We start from the raw sequence: 20,830 nt of genomic DNA, 5'->3' as shown, positions 1-20,830 counted from the left end.
ACTAAAACTTTTCCTACAATCCAAGAACTCACCTTGTGTGAATTCTCTGGTGTCTCATGAGGTCAGAATTCCAACTGAAAGCTTTCCCACAATCTGGACACTCATATGGTTTCTCTCCTGTGTGAGTCCTCTGGTGTTTAAACAGCTCAAAATTCCTACTGTAAGCTTTCCCACATACTGGACATTCATATGGTTTCTCTCCTGTATGAGTTCTCTGGTGTTGCACAAGGCTGGAATTATAACTGAAACATTTCCCACAAACTGAACACTCATAGGGTTTCTCTCCTGTGTGTGTCCTCTGGTGTCTCACCAAGTGATAATTCCAAACGAAAGCTTTCCCACAATCTGGACACTTATATGGTTTCTCTCCTGTGTGAGTACTTTGGTGTTGAACAAGTTTACACCTTTGTTTGAAACCTTTCCCACAATCTGGACATTCATATGGTTTCTCTCCGGTGTGAATCCTCTGGTGTACTATCAGCCTGGAATTCTGCCGGAAACCTTTCCCACAATCCGGACACTCATATGGTTTCTCGCCTGTGTGTCTCCTCTGGTGGACCACCAAGTAATAGCTCTGACTGAAAAGTTTCCCACAATCTGGACACTCATATGGTTTCTCTCCCGTGTGACTCCTCCGGTGTATCACCAGGTTAGAGCTCTGACTGAAACTTTTCCCACAGTATAGACACTCATATGGTTTCTCCCCCGTGTGACCCCGCTGGTGTATCACAAGTGTCCAATTACTTTTGAAACTTTTCCCACAGTACAGACACTCATATGGTTTCTCTCCTGTGTGAGTTCTCTGGTGTATCACAAGCTTACAGTTCTGACTGAAACTTTTCCCGCACTGTGGACACTTGTACGGTTTCTCTCCCGTGTGTGTCCTCTTGTGTATCATCAGGGTGGCATGCTTACTAAACTTTTTGTCACACTGTGGGCACTGGTAGGGCTTTTCTCCAGTATGGCTTCTTTTATGCTCAAGTAGTCGGCATCTATAGGGAAAAGCTTTGCTACATTCAGAGCATTTGTATGGTTTTTCACCAGTGTGGGTCCTTTCATGCATAATCAGCTCTGATTTGCAATTCGCGCTTTCCCCACAATATGCACATCTGTGGAGGTTTTCAACCACTACGCCTGGGTTCTTCAGAAGGTGAAAAATATTTGTGATCCCTTCTTGGATAGTACTTTGATTCAAGCTGATTCTTTCCTCATATGGTGAGGCCTGCATTACTGTCTGAAATGACTGATTCCTCCCCACAGACTTCTAGATATTTTCCCTTTTTTTGTGGATTTGAATATGTTCCTCCTTTACCTTTTCATGCAATGTTTCCTTGAGTTCCACTTTTTTTTTTCCCCAGCTCAAAACTCTTTTTCTATTTTTTTTCCGTACTCGTTGCTCACTTTCTGGGGAACGGAGAAAAGCTTTGTGGTTTTCTGGAGGAAAGGATTTGTTTTCCTTCGTAGTGTTGCTTCTGATTCTTTGCTGTCCAGAAGATGCTTCTTGGCAATCTCTTTGTCTATATGATGGACATAAAAGTGTTATTTTAATTACTATTTATAAAATGGTTGCAGAAGATGTGGAAACAAGAAAGAAAGCATATATCACAATGAAAAAATGAACACATTAACCGCTAACGTTCATTATGACACATAGCAAGATCCAAGTTCAACTATCCTCACAATCATCAAATTCTCTTGCTGACTCAGGTGAATTTCAAAATGTTAGCATTGCAAATTGCTATTATAGATACCAGGAAATACTGAGAGGGCAGAGGTGGGTTGCTGCCGGTTTGACCCAGTTCGGCTAAACCGGTAGTGGCCCGGAGCAGCTGAGAGTGAACCGGTTCAGTGGCTCTTTCAGCCTGCCCGCCCATACTCTATACCTCTTTTTATGGCAAAAGGCAAATGGCGCATGCGCGCATAATGTGCAGTGCCTGTGTGAGCCCTGACAATCAGCTGGTTCTCGCTGGGGTAGAGGATTGCACACACGCATGCAGTGTCAGGCGCACACGCAAATGGAACACAGTTGCACGCAATCAGCGAACCAGTAGCGTAGGTAAGTGCAACCCACCACTGGGAGAATGTATTATACAGATACACACGTATGCCCAAAGAAATACAGAAACACTTCCCTATGTTTGTATGTAGAAAATCCGTGTGTATTTTCTGTCTGAAAAAAAGTCTCAGAAATAGGTACAAAGAATATGTGGGCATTAACAAAGGAAATGGTGCCCAAGGCCTCTGCAAGAGTTAAAGCATTGGTTTTAGGCTATGGGGGAGCAGTGGTTAGAATGAAGTATTAAAGGCAATCACTGCTCAGTGCCAGCAGTTCTTTCTTACTGGCTCAGTTTCCATTCAGCCAAGTAAAATGTAAAGTAAAATGAGGACCCAGATAATTGGGCGCAAAATCTGTAAACTGCTCAGAGAGGACTGTAAAACCCTATGAAGCAGAATATAAGTCTAAGTGCTACTGCTGTTATCCCTATGAAATTCCTCACTTGCCAAGAACACACTGATTTAAAAAAAAACACCACAGGGAGCCAACCCTAAAGTGAGTTACAGTTTTAAAATCTCTCTCTCCATGGAAAATTGAAGCAGCTTAAAGCATGCAGCACCTGTGAAATAAAACTGAGTTGGGAGTGGGTGAGTGGGAGGAATATGCAGCAGACTACATATTTCAGCATATGTGGTGGCAAATAGTTAGAACGCAGCATTTGCAGGTTAACTCATTGCCCACTGCCAGGAGTTTGATCCTGACCGGCTCAATATTGACTCAGCTTTCCATCCTTCCGAGGTGGGTACAATGAAGGACCCACGTGGTTGTGGGGCAAGAGGCTGACTCTGTAAACCGCTTAGAGGGGGCTGTGAAGCACTGTGAAGCGGTATATAAGAACTATTACCATATGACAATAAAAACTCAATCATCCAAGCCAAAGTATCTTTTAGAAAAGGTTAAATTATGGCCACTGAACTAAAGATTGCTCATCTGAGATGTTTCGCTTCCCATCCAGGAAGTTTCATCACTCAAAATAAAAGAGTTTAGTTAAGCAGAGAGTCGTTGCAATCTACCAACTCTTGCCAAACCAACTGCAGGGGCTTCTCTCCAAAATGTATTGCAATACCACATTTACCTGGATAAACTTGCTCCAGGCTTCTCCTCCCAACTGCCCTCAACTCACCTTCCAGCTGCCGCTTCGACCAGGGGGGGGGGGGGGGGAATAGGAGAGGCGCAGCTATTTTCTCATTAGGAAGCCGGAAGAGGAAGTTTCCCTGTGCTTCTCTCCTCCTAATTCCCTCTAGCAATCCACGACCCTCTGTGGTCTCACTTCCGGCTACAGGCGCTTGCTACTGTGTTTACGACTATCCAGGCGTCCTTGTTGTCTAACCATAGAGCGCCATCTAGAGACCTATAGCTATATCGTCCGATCTCTGGCTTCATAAGGCTAGCTGGGTGCTTGCTGGCTCCTAAAATTTCATGACGTTCTTGCTTTTTAGGCGCAGCAGCCCCTAAATGATTGACAGCCTGCCACCTTCATCTTATTAATAGAATAATGCGGGACAAAATCTGGTATTGTCTACCCATATTGTTTCCAACATTATCTAATAGGAGATACTATCATGCTCTCCATATTATTGGGGCGTGCAAATCTCGCTAGAGCAGCCTTCCCAATTTCCAGAGTGCTGAGATTCCAGCCTTGAGAATTCCCAGACTGCTTTGGCAAAACAATTGGAGATCACTAGTGTGCAGGCTGGAAACTGATCTAACGATTCCTGCATTTTAGCGGGGTTTGGCTGTCACTGGAGATAAAAAAAAACCTCTCTACATCCTGACATTTTTATTACTGATTCACTTGAGAGCCAGTTGTGGCTGTTCTGGATCTGCAGACCCTGGTTACAGTCAACCATGCCCTAGCTACCTGAATACAGGTAGTCCTGGACTCAGCCCAAAAATTATGTTGTTAAGTGAGAAATTGTTAAGTGACTTTTGCCCATTTTACGACTTTTCTTGCCATATTTCTTAAGTTAAATATGTCACTGCAGTTGATGTTAGTAACACCGTTTCTAAGTGAATCGGTCTTCCACGTTGACTTAGCTTGTCAGGTGGTCACAAAAGATGATCGCATGACCCCGGGACACTGCAACCATCAGAAATGCAAACCAATTGTCAAGCATCTGAACGTAAATCGCATGACCATGGGGATGTTGATATGGTCATAAGTGGAAAAATAGTCATGTCACTTTTTTCAGTGCCGTTGTGATTTCAAAAGGTCACTAAATGAACTGTTGTAAGTCAAGGACTACCTGTATTAGATGACTTCAATAAATTCTGCAGGAGCTGCCCTTGAAGAGCCTCCAAAAGTTCTAGCTGGTAGAGAATAAAAGGGCTGGATAAGCTATTTGTGTTTCTGAAGCAGCACATGTCACACCTCTGCTCCGTGAGGTGGCTCGGTTGCCAGTTTCCTTGCAGATCCACTTCAAGGTGCTGGTTTGTTTTTGAAAGCCCTTCCTGTCATGGGACTGAGCTGAAGTACCACCTTTCCCTGCTTATTTCAGCCTGCCCGATGAAACCTGGCAAAGAAGACACGCGGTGGGCATCATCAGCCGAGAATCTGCCTTTGGTGAATCCAAGAAACGTGCCTTCTCTGCTGTGGCCCCCATTTTATGGAATATCGATTCCCCTGAAATGAGATTAATTCCACCATTTTTGAGCTTCTGGAAGGCTCTCAGGACCAGGGTTTATCCTCATGCTTGGGGCTCTAAGGCAATCTGAGATTTGCTGAGGTGGTTCCATTGCTGAGGTGGACGTTTCCATCCATTTTATTGCCCGGGAGGGTGGGGGGGGGTGTACTTATTTCTTAATATAGATTTTTACATTTTTATATATGACATTTATAGAATTGTGATTTTTAATCTGATTGTTATATATTGCCCACCATTGCTTGTGGGGGCAGGGTAGGACTACAGAAATTTCATTTATAAATAAATAGTAAAAAATGTAAGTATTTGAGGATGACTTTTAGAGTGCCTGAATTGAAGGAGAAATAATAAAAGGGGGATACAAATAAATATAAATAAAGTAGGATTTAAACTGGGGGGAAGAGGGAAATTTGAAGGGGATGTTAGAGTCAGATAACAAATACCTTATCAGTTAACAATAATAATGTGTTAGATCCCTGTTGTGTTTCTTTACCCCTCCTGTGATCCCTAATTGCAGCTTTTACTTTCTCCAATTTTAATTTTACTCTTTCCTCTCGACTTACAGGGGGAAAGGAAGGGTGGGGGGAGAAAGCTTTTCATTTAATTAAAAAAGGAAACACACAGAATGCAGAGTATATTCTGAATTGAACCCTGACATTCCCACCAAAGCACCTGGCCTGTTAAATCACCAGGCTGACCTTTTCAGAGGGTCAACCTAAGCTGCCATTTTCAATGCAGATGTAATAAGGTAGGGATGGTGATAGGGACCACTTCAGCTATTGGCTCTGAGCTCTGTTGCACGGAGGAATCTGGAAAAAAATAACCCCAACATATGCCCCAAGTGTTTCGATATTTTTAACCTTATAGTTTTATACTGATATTTATGACATTATAATAATCAGATAACAGACATATACATTTAATAAATTAAAATGAATAAATTTTATTGATTCCTTTTTTATTCAGGAACTCAAGACGGCATATAAAGCAGTTCCTGGTTGGCATCCTGAGCCAGGAAAGAGGATCTTTTCCCTTTTTAAATTCGAAGCCATCATAGGTTTATTAGAAACAGACTGTGCCAAACAAACCTTATTGCCTCTTTTTGATTTAAGCGCCTAAATTACTAGATCGGCAAAATGCCCTGCGGGTGCAATTAATAATATATTTGGATTTCAGAAAGCCATTGGACACAAATCTTTATGGAAAATGAAACGTGTAAAAAGGAAAGTGGAGAAGTGAGTGTTGTGGGAGTCAGCCGCTTAGAGAAGTAATGGCACGGGGGAAAAAACTGTGTTGAAATGGAATAACCAGAAGCAAGATTGTCTAGATAGATTTCTAAACAGAAACACTCTATCCGACATTTCATTCCAACAGTTCAAGCCTGTTTGGAGCCCAGCTATTGACATACTTAATTTAAAAGCTGGAACAGTAAAGTGCATAGGGGACCAGAACACAGTGAGAGTTGATTGGTTGGAGAGTGCGGATTTCTGCATGAGGCAGTTTACATTATGATTGGTTGCTGGGTGTAAAGGGGGAGTTCCCGTTTTTTCTTCTGTGCGCTCTGTATGCTGTTCTGAGATTTACCTGGCGATTTACCTCAGGACGTAGTGATGTGCCTACCTTGTTTGGTCTAAATATGGATATTAAATAGATTTATATAAAACTACTGCCAGTGTCTCTGTCTTAATTTGGATACCAGCTGCATAATTTCCTCACACGAACCAACCCAGCTATTGGTCAGACTGCAGTCTGTTCCCCAAAATTCAAGCATTGCCGTTTATTAGAGCTCCCAAATCTGTCAACTGACCTGGAATTGTTTTATCTTCTTTGTTGTTTAATGAGCCCGTAATATTTCCCTTGCAGGGTGGAGTCAGGGCAACTGAATAGAGCTGACTGTTGGTCAGATGTCCTTCCTGTCACCAATGTGGAGTTTGCAGCAGATATAGTCTCATTGTGCCGAGGGGGGGGGAGGGAGAGAGAGAGGGAGAGAGAGAGGGAGGGAGAGATAGTGGGAGGGAGGGAGAGGGAGGGAGGGAGGGAGAGAGGGACGGAGGGGGAGAGGGAGATCTGCTGCTACCTAGGATTGAACTCACAGCCTCCTGATTGTGAGGTGAGAGCTCCACCACACTACTCAACTGGAATTCTTTTATCTTTTTTCATATTTCACAGGAAAACCAATTCTCAGTTTGGAAAGCCAGATAGAGATCTTTTACTTCTATGACTTGAAGGAGGTACATTATACAAAATCGAGAACCAGGATGGTGCGATTTGAGAAGCACATTACTTGACTTAAACTAAGAAGATTGAACTCTGAACTGCAGGTCCATAATGAGCAAGTAGGATTTACCTTTCTCTCTCTTTTGACAAAAGTTCAAGAAATCTGGAAGATGAGCAAATACAAAATAAAATCAATGGAAATAGTTGACCTGCAGGTGAGAAAACCCTGGAGAACACTTAATTTAGACCTTTCTTTGAGGAAATTTCTAGAAATATTTAAAACACGGTCATTACAAACCACCCATTTCTGTATATTATTTATATTTTACATGAAATGAAGGCATTAAAACCTATTATATATTTTCAAACAACCATAAAATACTTAACGTGAATCTGTCTGTCTGCATCCTCATTTATTTACTTATTAAAATGAATGAACTACAGCAAAGAGTCCAGGCTGAGGGGCAATTAGAGCCTATCACAACAACTTAACAGTTGTTAAATGAGTTTTGACCCATTTTAAAACCTTTTTTGCCACATTTATTAAGTGAATCACTCCAGTTGTTTAACTGGCTTCCCAATTGATTTGGCTTGTCGGAAGGTCACAAAAAAGGATCCCATGACCCCAAGACATTGAAACCATCAGTGGCCAAGCATCTGAATGTTGATACTGTAATGGTCCTACATGTGGAAAAGGGCCTTAACTCACTTTTTTCAATGACATTGTAACTGCGAATGGTCACTAAATGAATGGTTGTAAGAAACGGACTACCAGTATCTTGGAATGGTTACTACCTTTGAAATACTGCATTCTAACCACTGCACCTCCAGGATTCCTCTCTTTCTGTAATATCACATTTGATACAGTAAGAATAATTTGATGCTCTTTCAATATTCTAATTATACAGTGTCATATTTAGCTTATTATGCTTTCAGAAAATTCTTGTTGAAATCCTAATTCTCATTTACTGATTCATTGATTTTTGCAAGAAAATCCTCTTGTGTCTGATCATTTATTCTGATTGAATCTCTCATATCTAAATAAACTTGGCTCTTTGGCTGAAAATAATCCAGCAAGCTGAAAACAAGCAATGAATATCCTTGTGAAAGTTTTCTAAGATCCCATCAAGTTTTCCTTCCAATCAGAAAGCTGATGGTTTTCCATGTATGAGTCCTCTTGTCCTTAATAATACTAGAGTAGTGACCAAAACACTGACCACCGTTTGAGCACTTGAATGGCTTCTGATCTGTGTTTAAACTGACATGATTTATTAGATTAGACCTACTTGTGAAAGCTTTCCCATAATTGGGACAGTCAAAGGCCTCCTCTTCTGTGTCAGTTCCCTATTATTCCACCAGGTGGGAATTCCAACTAAAACTTTTCCTACAATCCAAGAACTCACCCTGTGTGAATTCTCTGGTGTCTCACCAGGTCAGAATTCCAACTGAAAGCTTTCCCACAATCTGAACACTCATATGGTTTCTCTCCTGTGTGAGTCCTTTGGTGTTTCACAAGGTTGCAATTATGATTGAAACTTTTCCCACATACTGGACATTCATATGGTTTCTCTCCTGTATGAATTCTCTGGTGTTGCACAAGGCTGGAATTATAACTGAAACATTTCCCACAAACTGAACACTCATAGGGTTTCTCTCCTGTATGAGTTCTCTGGTGCATCATTAAGGTAGAATTCTGACTGAAACTTTTCCCACAATCTGGACACTCATATGGTTTCTCTCCTGTGTGTGTCCTCATGTGCGTCACAAGGGCAGAATTAAGACTGAAACATTTCCGACAATCTGGACACTCATATGGTTTCTCTCCTGTGTGAGTCCTCTGGTGTATCATCAGGTTGGAATTTCGAGTAAAACGTTTCCCACAGTCTGGGCACTCATACGGTTTCTGTCCCGTGTGAGTCTTCTGATGTACTACCAGGTTGGAATTCTGCTGGAAACTTTTATCACAATCTGGACACTTATACGGTTTCTCTCCTGTGTGAGTCCTCTGGTGTATCACCAGATGGGCATTCTGACTGAAACCTTTCCCACAATCTGGACACTGATATGGTTTTTCTCCTGTGTGAGATCTCTGATGTATCACTAGCTTAGAATTCCGGGCGAATTTTTTCCCACATTTCGGACACTGATACAGTTTCTCTCCTGTGTGAGTCGTCTGGTGTTTCACAAAGTCGGAATTATGACTGAAGCTTTCCCCACAATCTGGACACTCATATGGTTTCTCTCCTGTGTGAGTCCTCTGATGTATTACTAGGTTGGAATTCTTACTGAAACATTTCCCACAATCTGAACATTCATATGGTTTCTCTCCTGTGTGAACCCTCTGGTGTATCACCATGTTGGAATTCTTACTGAAACATTTCCCACAAACTGAACATTCATATGGTTTCTCTCCTGTGTGAGTTCTTTGGTGTATGACCAAATTGGAACTGTGCTGGAAACCTTTCCCACAATCCGGACACCCATATGGTTTCTCGCCCGTGTGAGTTCTCTGGTGTATCACCAGGCAAGAGTTCTGACTGAAACTTTTCCCACAATATAGACACTCATATGGTTTCTCTCCTGTGTGAGTTCTCTGGTGTTTCACAAGGTTAGAATTATTATTGAAACTTTTCCCACAATCTGGACACTCATATGGCTTCTCCCCAGTGTGAGTTCTCTGGTGTATAACCAAGTAAGAATTATGACTAAAGCTTTTCCCACAGTCCGGACACTCATATGGTTTCTCTCCTGTATGTGTCCTCTGGTGTATCACGAGGTTAGAATTCTTACTGAAACATTTTCCACAATCTGAACACTTGTAGGGTTTCTCTCCTGTGTGAGTTCTCTGGTGTATCACCAGGTTGGAATTCTGCTGGAAACTTTTCCCACAATCCGAACACTCATATGGTTTCTCCCCAGTGTGAGTCCTCTGGTGTATCACCAGGTTGGAATGCTGACTGAAACGTTTCCCGCACTCTGGACACTTGTACGGTTTCTCTCCGGTGTGAGTCCTCTTGTGTATCACCAGGTTGGCATGCTTACTAAACTTTTTGGCACACTGTGGGCATTGGTAGGGCTTTTCTCCAGTATGGGTTCTTTTATGCTCAGTAAGTTGGGAAGTGTAGCGAAAGACTTTGCTACATTCGGGGCATTTGTATGGTTTTTCACAAGTGTGGATTCTCTGATGCATAATGAGCTCTGATTTGCAATCTGCGCTTTTCCCACAACATGCATATCTGTGAAGCCTTTCTGTCACTGATAGTCCTAGATCCTTCAGGAGATCAAAAATATTTCTGATCTCCTGTTGGATGGTTCAAGCAGTTTGTTTCCTCACAGAGTGAGGCCTCCATTATATTGTGAAATGAGTGCTTCCTCCCCACAAAACTGTATACTGGATTCGCTTTCCTTTTTAAAGCTGCTTTTGATTTTCTGCCATCCAGAAGGCTCTTCTTGGCATTCCCTTTGCCTAGAAGATGCACATAAAACAGATACTTTAATTACTCTTTATAATATGGTTGCAATATATGAAAACAAGAAAAACAGCACACATAACAATGAAAAAGCAAACATGCCAAACTGCTAGGTTAACCACGGCCATTCATTTTGACACATAAAAGACTAAATTCAAATATTCACACAATCATGAAGTTCTATTGTTGAACTCATGTAAATCACAGATTGTCAGCAGTGTAAATTGTTATAATCATATAGATACTTGGAAATACGGAGGATAGGAACATGGATACACATATATTCACCAAAAATACAGAAACACACCTCTCTATCTGTGTCTAACACATGTATGTATGTAGAAAATCCATGTGTATTTTCTGTCTACAAAATGAAAGAGGTACAGTATGTGAGCATTAAAAGAAGAGATGCCCCATACACTAACGCTGAAAAGTTAAGGAACCATCAGGGTGAACTTGAAGCATTAGTACATGAAGGTAGATATAATATTGTTGCCATTACTGAAACTTGGTAGGATGAAGCTCATGACTGGAATGTCCTGATAGAGAGATACAAACTATTCAAGAGAAACATACCTAACAAAAAGAGGAGGTGGATTTGTATTATATATAAAAGATCACTACAACTCTACAGCAAAATGCAAAACCAAAAATAAAAATCTTCTAGAATCCATATGTGCCAATATAAAAGGAAAGAAAAATGACATTGCTATAGGAATATACTACAGGCCACGCAGACAAGCAGAATAAATAGATGAACTCTTTGCTAATCAATTATCAATTTTATGCAGGAAATATACCAGTAGTAGTAATGGGAGTCTTTAACTACCCTTATATCAACTGGGAGACAAACTCAGCAGCAAGTGGGAGAACAAACAGATTCCGAACCAACTTAGCTGACAACATTCTCATCCAATAAGTAGAGGAGGAAACTAGAAAAAAATCTATGCTGGACCTAATTCTAATTAATAAAGAAGAAGTGATAGAAGGAATTGAAGTTGCTGTCACCTTGTGTTAAAGTGACCATGTCATACTGGAATTCAAAAGAATGCAAACAGAAGCAAAGAATATAATCCAACCAGTATATATATATATATAATCCAAGAATATAATCCATCCAACTTTGAAGCCTCGAGAACAGCTTGGTGGACAGAGTGGCGGACAGCTCAGAGAACTGGGGGTTTTTATGGTGACTTTGGCTGGGCTGAGGATTTATCATCGTTGGTTGGAGCTGGGAAATTTGAATGGGGGCTTTGTCCGATTTAGGCAAAGCGGGCGGCTGACTGGACATGCCGTGGCTGGAGCCTTTTCCGGATGCCCCTCCCCTCCATACTTAACTCGGCTTAAATACAGCGACACCATTGCTTTTAACAACATTACTCCCCTCACCAATGCTGTCCCTTCTACCAATACTGCTGCTGGTACTGTTACTATTTCTCCCAGCAATATAGTCCCCTGTTCCAGCACTGTCTCTTTTACCAACGCTGCCCTGGTTACCAACACTACTCTCTCTATTAACGCTGCCTATTTTACCAACATTGGTTCCCTGCCGCTCGGGACTTCGCCTACCAGATTTTCCTCACTCATAGACCTAGGGCTTGTGATCCTGTTTGTCTCAGCCCTGACTATTACCATCATCACTACTGGGGTCTATCCCCAGAAGGACACTTTGGTCTGGGCAACAGATGGACAGTTGATAGCAACGAACTGAACTCGCACCTAAAAACTTTTAATTAATTGCGCAACTATTTTAATTTTTATTCTTTCTTTCCTTTCTTCTTCTTTCTTCCTTTGTACGGGCTATGCATGAGGTATGTATGAGATGAATGAATGTCCCACTTTTTATGATTATATTGTTGTATATTTTGTGTTTTTAACGATTACGTGGGGACTGTTTGGGGGAGTGTATGAGTATGTGTGATTCGGAGGACCTGCCGGGAGTTGCGGGGGCTGGAGGGGTGGTTGGGGGGACTAGAGACACGGGAGAGGGTCGGGGTATTGCGGTCGTAACAGGGAGGGGCAGATACGGCGGGGACTTCAGGGCAGGCCATTACCGGGGAAGGAGGGTTCGCTACATTACAGAGATCCCTCCTTCCGGCCCTGGGAGTCCCACTCCAAGACCAGATGGCGCGAGTAGTCAGGACCCTGGTCTCAGGCTGTTGTCGCTAAATGCCAGGTCTGTTGTTCATAAAGCTCCTCTCGTCCGGGACTTAATTATAGACGAGAGGGCAGACCTGGCATGTATTACTGAAACCTGGCTGGGCCCAGAGGGAGGAGTCCCCCTTGTAGAGCTGTGCCCAGAAGGATTTCAGGTGCTGCATCAGCCGAGAGCCCAAGGAAGGGGTGGGGGTGTGGCCGCTGTTATCCGGGAGTCGTTAGTTCCTCGCAGGGTCCCTGCTCCGGAGATTGTCGGGTGTGAGTCTTTGCTGCTAAAGTTGGACCTCAAGGGTCAAGTGGGTTTGCTGCTAACGTACCTGCCTCCCAACAGCGTTGCAGCAGCCCTCCCATCGCTCCTCGAGTCGGTAGCCGAGCTGGCGATTGAGTTCCCTAGGTTGATGGTCCTGGGGGACTTTAATTTGCCATCGCTCGGTGAAAACTCTGATGGGGCGAGGGAGTTCATGGCTTCCATGACAGCCATGGGCTTGACCCAAGTAATTCGAGGCCCAACCCATACAGCGGGACACATGCTTGACCTTGTATTTCTCTCGGAGCAGTGGATTTATGATCTTGGTCTGAGGGGGAGTGACATCATACCCCTGTCGTGGTCAGACCATTGCCTGCTGAGGCTCGACTTCCGGAGGCCAAACCCCCACTGTAGGGAGGAGGAACCGACCAGGTGGTTCCGCCCCAGGCGTCTTATGGAGCCATCAAGGTTCCAGACAGAGCTTGGGGTTATTCCTGACACTTTCGCCCACAGTCCGGTGGAGACTCTGGCTGCTGCGTGGCACTCGGCAGCGTCAGAGGCCCTCGACCGGATTGCGCCACTGCGGCCCCTCCGAGGCGGCGGATCCCGGAGGCCTCCTTGGTTCACCGAGGAGCTCCGGGAAATGAAGCGCCGGAGGAGATGCCTAGAGCACCGTTGGAGGTCCGATAAGTCCGAATCGAACCGAGCAATGGTAACCACCTGCACCAGGGAATATACTAGGGCACTTAGGGCAGCTAAAAGATCACACATAGTCTCCCTGGTTGCATCCGCTGAGTCCCGCCCAGCCGCCCTGTTCAGGATAACCCGCTCCCTATTAAACAAAAGGGAGACGGGGGAACCCCTGCAGGGCAGAGCTGAAGAATATGCCCAATTCTTAGCGGACAAAATTGCTCGGTTTCGGTCGGACTTGGACTCCACACCCGCAGTTCCAGCCGAGGCACAGGGGGACCAAGTAGAAAAGCTCTGGGTTGAGTTTCAGGACGTTATCCCCGGGGATGTGGACAAGGCCATGAGAGCTGTAAGTTCCTCCACCTGTGTTCTGGATCCATGTCCCTCATGGCTGGTTGTTAACTGCAGTGAGGTGACACGAGGCTGGATCCAGGCGGTTGTAACCGCCTCCCTTCGGGAGGGGAACTTCCCCGCCGCATTGAAAGAGGCGGTGGTGAGACCCCTCCTAAAGAAACCATCCTTGGATCCAGCTGTTCTTAACAGCTATCGCCCGGTCTCCAACCTCCCCTTTCTGGGGAAGGTTGTTGAGAAGGTGGTGGCCTTCCAGCTCCAACGGTCCTTGGAGGAAGCAAACTATCTAGACCCCTTCCAGTCAGGCTTCAGACCCGGTTACAGCACAGAAACCGCTTTGGTCGCATTGATGGATGATCTTTGGAGAGCCAGAGATGAAGGACATCCCTCCATCCTGGTCCTCCTTGACCTCTCAGCGGCTTTCGATACCATCGACCATGGTATCCTTCTGCGACGACTGCGGGAGGTGGGAGTGGGAGGCACCGTTCTACGGTGGTTCTCCTCCTACCTCTCGGACAGGTCGCAGTCGGTGTTAGTGGGAGGGCAGAGATCGTCCCCAAGGCCCCTAAATTATGGGGTGCCGCAGGGTTCGGTCTTATCCCCCCTACTATTTAACATCTACATGAAACCGCTGGGAGAGATCATCCGCAGGCACGGGATTAGATACCATCAATATGCGGACGATACTCAATTGTATCTGTCCGCCCCGTGCCAAATCAATGAAGCGGTTGACGTGATGGGCCGGGGTCTTGAGGCCGTCATGGACTGGATGAGGATTAACAAGCTTGTGCTCAACCCAGAAAAGACCGAGTGGCTGTTGTGTTTCCCTCCCAAAGATTTGGCCAACATTCCAACACTCAGGCTGGGGGGTCAAATTCTACACCCCTCAGAGAGGGTTCGCAATCTGGGAGTCCTCCTGGATCCACAGCTGTCATTCGACCACCATTTAGCGGCTGTGACCAGGGGGGCATTCGCCCAGGTACGCCTGGTGCGCCAGTTGCGACCCTACCTGAACCGGGAGGCACTCACAACAGTCACTCGGGCCCTTGTGATCTCTAGGCTGGAATACTGCAATGTGCTCTACATGGGGCTGCCCTTGAGGAGCATCCGGCGACTTCAGTTAGTGCAGAACGCGGCCGCGCGAGTGATCGCGGGTGCACCCCGATTCACCCGCATAACACCTATCCTCCGCGAGCTGCGCTGGCTACCTGTCGATCTCCGGATGCGCTTCAAGGTGCTATTACTCACCCATAAAGCCCTACATGGCAGTGGATCTGGATACTTGAGAGACCGCCTTCTGCCGATTACCTCCCTACGACCTATAAGATCTCATAGACTGGGCCTCCTCCGCATTCCATCTGCCAGCCAGTGTCGGCTGGCAACTACAAGGAGGAGGGCCTTCTCAGCAGTAGCCCCGACCCTTTGGAACGAGCTCCCCGTGGAGATTCGTACCCTCTCCACCGTCCAAGCCTTCCGCATAGCCTTGAAGAACTGGCTCGCCCGTCAGGCCTGGGGATAAGGACCGTTACCCCGCCCGAATACTGAATGTATGGTGTTGATTTTATTATATGTTGTCGTCTTAATGTTGTATTCCCCCTTCCTTGGTTTTCTGTGAGCCGCCCTGAGTCCCCTCAGGGAAAAGGGCGGCCTACAAATGTCAATAAACCTATCAAACCTAAACCTAAACCAGTGTCTTAAACTAGAAGAGCTGATTTTAACAAACTCAGGGTAACCCTAAGCCAAATTTCATGGATAAAAATCCTGAAGGGGAAAACAAGAAAAAAGGAAAACAATGAAAAATATGATAATAAAAGCCCAGTCTAACAAAATACCACTAAAAAAGAGAAACAACAAATCCATGAAGAAACCAGCACGATTGCATAAAGATCTCTCTGATAAACTGAAAGACAAAAAGCAAAAGTACAAGAAATGGAAAGAGGGACAAATAACTAAGGCAGAATATCAGCAGATAGCCTGAATCTGCAAAGATGAACTTAGGAAAGCAAAGGCTCAGAATGAACAAAGACTTGCAAAAATGTCAAAGACAATAAAAAAAGTTTATTTTAACATATAAATAACAAAAAAAGTAAAGGAAATAGTCGGTTCACTGGAGAGTGAAGATAGCAAGGAAGTAATAGGCAGTAGAGAGAAAGCAGAGCATTCTTTGTATCAGAGCAAGGAAGATGATCACAGGCCTGGAGACTAAATCATATGAAGAACGGTTGCAGGATTTGGGTTTGGTCTAAAGATAAGAAGAATTAGAGGTGAAATGATACTAGTATTTCAGTATTTGAGAGGCTACCAGAAAGAAGAGGGGGTGAAATTATTCTCCAAAGCACCAGAGGCCAAGACAAGAAACAATGGATGGAAACTAATCAAGGAGAGAAACAACCTGGAATTAAAGAGAAACTTCCTAACAGTGAGGACAATTAAGCAATGGAACAGCTTTGCCTTCAGAAGTTGTGGGTGTTTCATCCCTGGAGGTTTTTAAGAAGAGGCTGCACAGTCACTTGCCTGAAATCTTATAGGATCTCCTGCTTGAGGTGTGGGCTGGACTAGAGGACCTCCAAGGTCCCTTCCAGATCTATTCTGATTCTGAAATGCTAAAGCCTCTGCAAGCCTTAAAGCACCGGTGTTGCCTGTGAATCTCCTCCCTTGCAAACAAAGCAACAGGCTCACAAGAAACACACGGAATCCACCCTAAAGTGGCGGTAGAGCTGAAATCTCCCAAACAAGAGAAAATTGCAGGCAACTTAAAACCTGCAGCTCTGGTGGAATAAAATTGGGCTGCGGTGGGGTGGATATGCAAGAGGCGACGTATTTCAGCATAGTTGATTATCTGCTGCTACAACATGGAGCAAAACGACTTGCTCTCGGCTTCTCGTCCGACCTGCCCTCCACTCACCTTCCAGCCGCCGCTTCGACCCTCCAAACAGCACAAGAAGCTCCGCCGACACTATCCTCCTCCCGTGGGTCAGGCGGAAGAGGAAGTTCCTCTATTCTTCGCCTCCTCTCCTCCACATCTTCTCTATCAATCCACTACTCTATCATTTCCACTTTTCCAGCTCAAGCCTCTACCCCCACCCCCGCTTCAGACTGGCAACGCCACTACTGTACTGTATTCACTGCTTTCTAGGCACGAGTATTGCTTCTCTGTAGAGCGCCATCTAGTGACATAGAATACAATTCTTTGGCGAAGTGTGCTTTGGACACACAAGAAAACGGTCTCCGGTGTATACACTTCACCTATCATAACAGAAAACAATAATTGATTACACTGTGGGAAGTTATTATCCAGCCCTCTCGCAGAAAAATGAAATATCCTAGGAAATATTGAAAAGGCAGAATATTTCTCTGGATGTGAAAAGAAACATGTTTTAAAAGACAGAATAGTTATCTGTAGCTTCTTGCCCATCCCCAGCTAATGGGCCATTAAGATGGCCAGGCTAGCCCACTTTACATAATAAAGACTTCTCCTCACTGCAGCTGTAGGGGGAAGGGATATTATTCAACTGACCACAAGGCATCTGAGAACTCATCACAGCCTAGAGAGTAGCCCCCTGCATGGCCCCATGGGAGTCTGACAACCAGTCAGAATACATTTCTTACACAGGAACAGGAAACAGAGAGGTGGGACTAAACTGTGTATAAAAAGCCTAGCAAGCCCCTTCCTCAGCCTTCTCTTCTTCTCCATCAACATTGAAACATGTGATCACCTTTTCTGGTCAGGGCTCAAGCCATGTGGCCCTGTCCAACAATAAACCATCTTCCCAAGCAGCCTCCATGTCTCCAGTGTCTTCTTCCCCACTTGGAGCTGAACCCAGAAGGACATTTCTTTCAACAACACAATATACCAATAGAACAGTGTTTTTCAACCTTTTTTGTGCAAAGGCACACTTTTTTTCATGAAAAAAATCACGAGGCACACTACCATTAGAAAATGTTAAAAAAATTTAACTCTGTGCCTATATTGACTATATATAAAGTAATTTTCCCATGGCACACCTTACACTATGTCACGGCACACTAGTGTGCCGCGGCACACTGGTTGAAAAACACTGCAATAGAAGGTAGTAGGAGAGATGAGAAAATGACAAGGATAATAGCAATACTGTCTACTACATGGATACATATCTTTGGGCAGAAGTCAGTGGTGTGGGAGTCGTCTGTTTAGCAGAGTGGTGGAATGGGGGAAGAAACTATCCTTGTGCCTTAATTGTTTTGGCATACAATGCCCTATAGCAGCGTCCTGTGGGGAAGATGTTGAAATGGAATAATCAGAAGCAAGATTGGCTAGATAGATTTCTAAACAGAAACACTCTATCCGACATTTCATGCCAACAGTTCAAGCCTGTTTGGAGCCCAGCTATTCACATACTTAAAAGCTGGAACATTAAAGTGCAGAGTGGACCAGAACACAGTGCGGGTTTCTGCATGAGGCAGTTTACATTATGACTGGGTGTAAAGGGGGAGTTCCTGTTTTTTCTTCTGTGCGCTCTGTATGCTGTTCTGAGATTTACCTGGCGATTTACCTCAGGATGTTGTGATGTGCCTACCTTGTTTGGTCTAAACATAGATATTAAATAGATGTATATAAAATTACTGCCAGGGTCTCTGTCTTAATTTGGACACCAGCTGCATAATTTCCTCGACCAACCAACCCAGCTATTGGCCAGACTGCATTCTGTTCCCCAAAACGCAAGGCTTTCCGTCTGTCAAGTGACCTGGAATTGTTTTATCTTCTTTGTTGTTTAATGAGCCCGTAATGTTTCCCTTGCGGGGTGGAGTCAGGGCAACTGAATAGAGCTGAGTGTTGGCCAGATGTCCTTCCTGTCACCAATGTGGAGTTTACAGCAGATATAGTCTCATTGTGCCGAGGGGGGGGGAGGGAGAGAGAAAGGGAGGGAGGGAGAGCGAGGGAGAGGGGGGGAGAGAGAGAGAGAGGGAGGGAGGGAGGGAGGGAGGGAGGGAGAGAGAGAGAGAGAGAGAGAGAGAGAGAGAGAGAGATCTGCCGCTACCTAGGATCGAACTCACAGCCTCCTGATTGTGAGGTGAGAGCTCCACCACACTACTCAACTGGAATTCTTTTATCTTTTTTCATATTTCACAGGAAAACCAATTCTTACTTTGGAAAGCCTGATAGAGATCTTTTACTTCCATGATTTGAAGGAGATACATTATACAAAACCGAGAACCATGCTGGTGCAATTTGAGAAGCACATTATTTGACTTAAACTAAGAAGATTGAATTCAGAATTGTGGCTCCATAATGAGCAAGCAGGATTTACCTTTCTCTTTCTTTTGACAAAAGTCTTAACGAGGAATGAAAAGAAGAAGTACAATGTATGACTCAAATTGTTCCAGAAAATAAAATATGCAATGTTCAAGAAATCTGGAAGATGAGCAAATGCAAAATAAAATCAACTGAAATATTTGACCTGCACGTGAGAAAACCCTAGAGAACATTTAAAAATTATACTATTGTAGAACAGACATTATATAGACCTTTGAGGAATTTTCTAGAAATATTTAAAACATGGTCATTAAAAAGCACCCATTTCTGTATATTATTTATATTTTACATGAAATGGAGGCATTAAAACCTATGCTGGTCTTGTTGTATTCAGGTCTTTTCCCGTGTAAGATTGAGATTGTCTTGGCAACGTTTCGGCGAGGTCCCACTCACCATCTTCAGGCTGGTGTTGAGTGGGACCTACCTCGCCGAAACGTTGCCAAGACAATCTCAATCTTACACGGGAAAAGACCCGAATACAACAAGACCAGCATACTTACACCCGTGAAAATCTACGAATGTGTTTGTGTGTGTGTGTAAAAACATGGATATATATATATATATATATATATATATATATATATATATATATATATATATATATATATATATATATATATATATATATATATATATATATATATATATATATATATATATATATATATATACTTAAAGTCACGTATGCCCAAGTATGGGAGGAAGGTCACACTTCCACTCTCTGTCAAGGGTCATCACAAGAGACCATCCAGACAGAAACCCAATATTTTTTACTGTTGCCTTTTTTGTTACATTTGTTATATTTATGCTGATAAATAAATAATTTATTTACACCATCCAAGTTTTTACACATATATATATAATCTCCAAGTTTTTTATATTTTATTTTACACATCTTAATGCTTGGATGGTGTGATACCTGAGTATCATACATTTCAATACAAATAAACATAACAAGATTCCTAATAATTACATTTCATTTTCATTTTTCATTTTGTTAACACATAACTTTTACTATCGTCCTTCAGTTCTAAACCTTCTGCTAGTTCTTCCATACCTTATAACATTTTAGTGTCAGTTTTTACTATTATTCTCCTCTTATTTCTACCTCTTACTTTAGCCTTTTTTTTCTTTCCCCTCCCATATCACTCTAATATTCAAACACACGATCCTTCCTTCTTTCATTATTGAGTATTTACACTTCTAGTATTAATCACAACCATCCAAGCATTTAATATACATCTACTCATATTCTTTCAAATCCTTCAATCCTTATATTTCTATTAGTAGATGTTTTCATTAAAGTATCTTCTTTGTCTAATCTCAAATTATTGAATTCTAGTTTTTCACTACTAATCACACACACATACATATACATATACATATACATATACATATACATATACATATACATATACATATACATATACATATACATATACATATACATATACATATACATATACATATACATATACATATATATATATATATATATATATATATATATATATATATATAAAGTCACAACCCCTGGTATGCCCAAATATGGGAGGAAGGTCACACTTCCACGCTCTGTCTTCGGCTCGTCACAAGAGACCATCCAGACAGAAACCCAATATTTTTTTACTGTTGCCTTTTTGTTACATTTGTTTTTACATACAAATGTAACAAAAAGACAACAGTAAAAAAATATTGGGTTTCTGT

General features: G+C 43.2%; 1 protein-coding gene across 2 annotated transcripts in view; it reads right to left on the bottom strand.

Moving 5' to 3' along the window:
- Nucleotides 1-20,830, bottom strand: part of LOC116504235 (zinc finger protein 268-like) — a 49,317-nt gene that overhangs the window by 12,809 nt on the left and 15,678 nt on the right. The window contains exons 4-5 of one of the 2 annotated variants that reach the window (XM_032211128.1): nucleotides 8,319-10,151; nucleotides 33-965 (exon numbers count right to left, since the gene is read on the bottom strand). In XM_032211128.1, the coding sequence (XP_032067019.1) occupies nucleotides 33-965; nucleotides 8,319-10,151 (2,766 nt within the window). Of the gene's footprint in view, nucleotides 1-32; nucleotides 966-7,512; nucleotides 10,382-16,735; nucleotides 17,006-20,830 lie in introns of those variants that run through there. The other variant, XM_032211127.1, reaches the window with a different exon arrangement.

Source organism: Thamnophis elegans, chromosome 2 (genome assembly GCF_009769535.1).
Source record: "Thamnophis elegans isolate rThaEle1 chromosome 2, rThaEle1.pri, whole genome shotgun sequence".
NCBI lineage: Eukaryota > Metazoa > Chordata > Lepidosauria > Squamata > Colubridae > Thamnophis > Thamnophis elegans.
The sequence above is the reverse complement of the archived record's forward strand: the minus strand, read 5'-3'. Positions and strand labels throughout refer to the sequence as shown.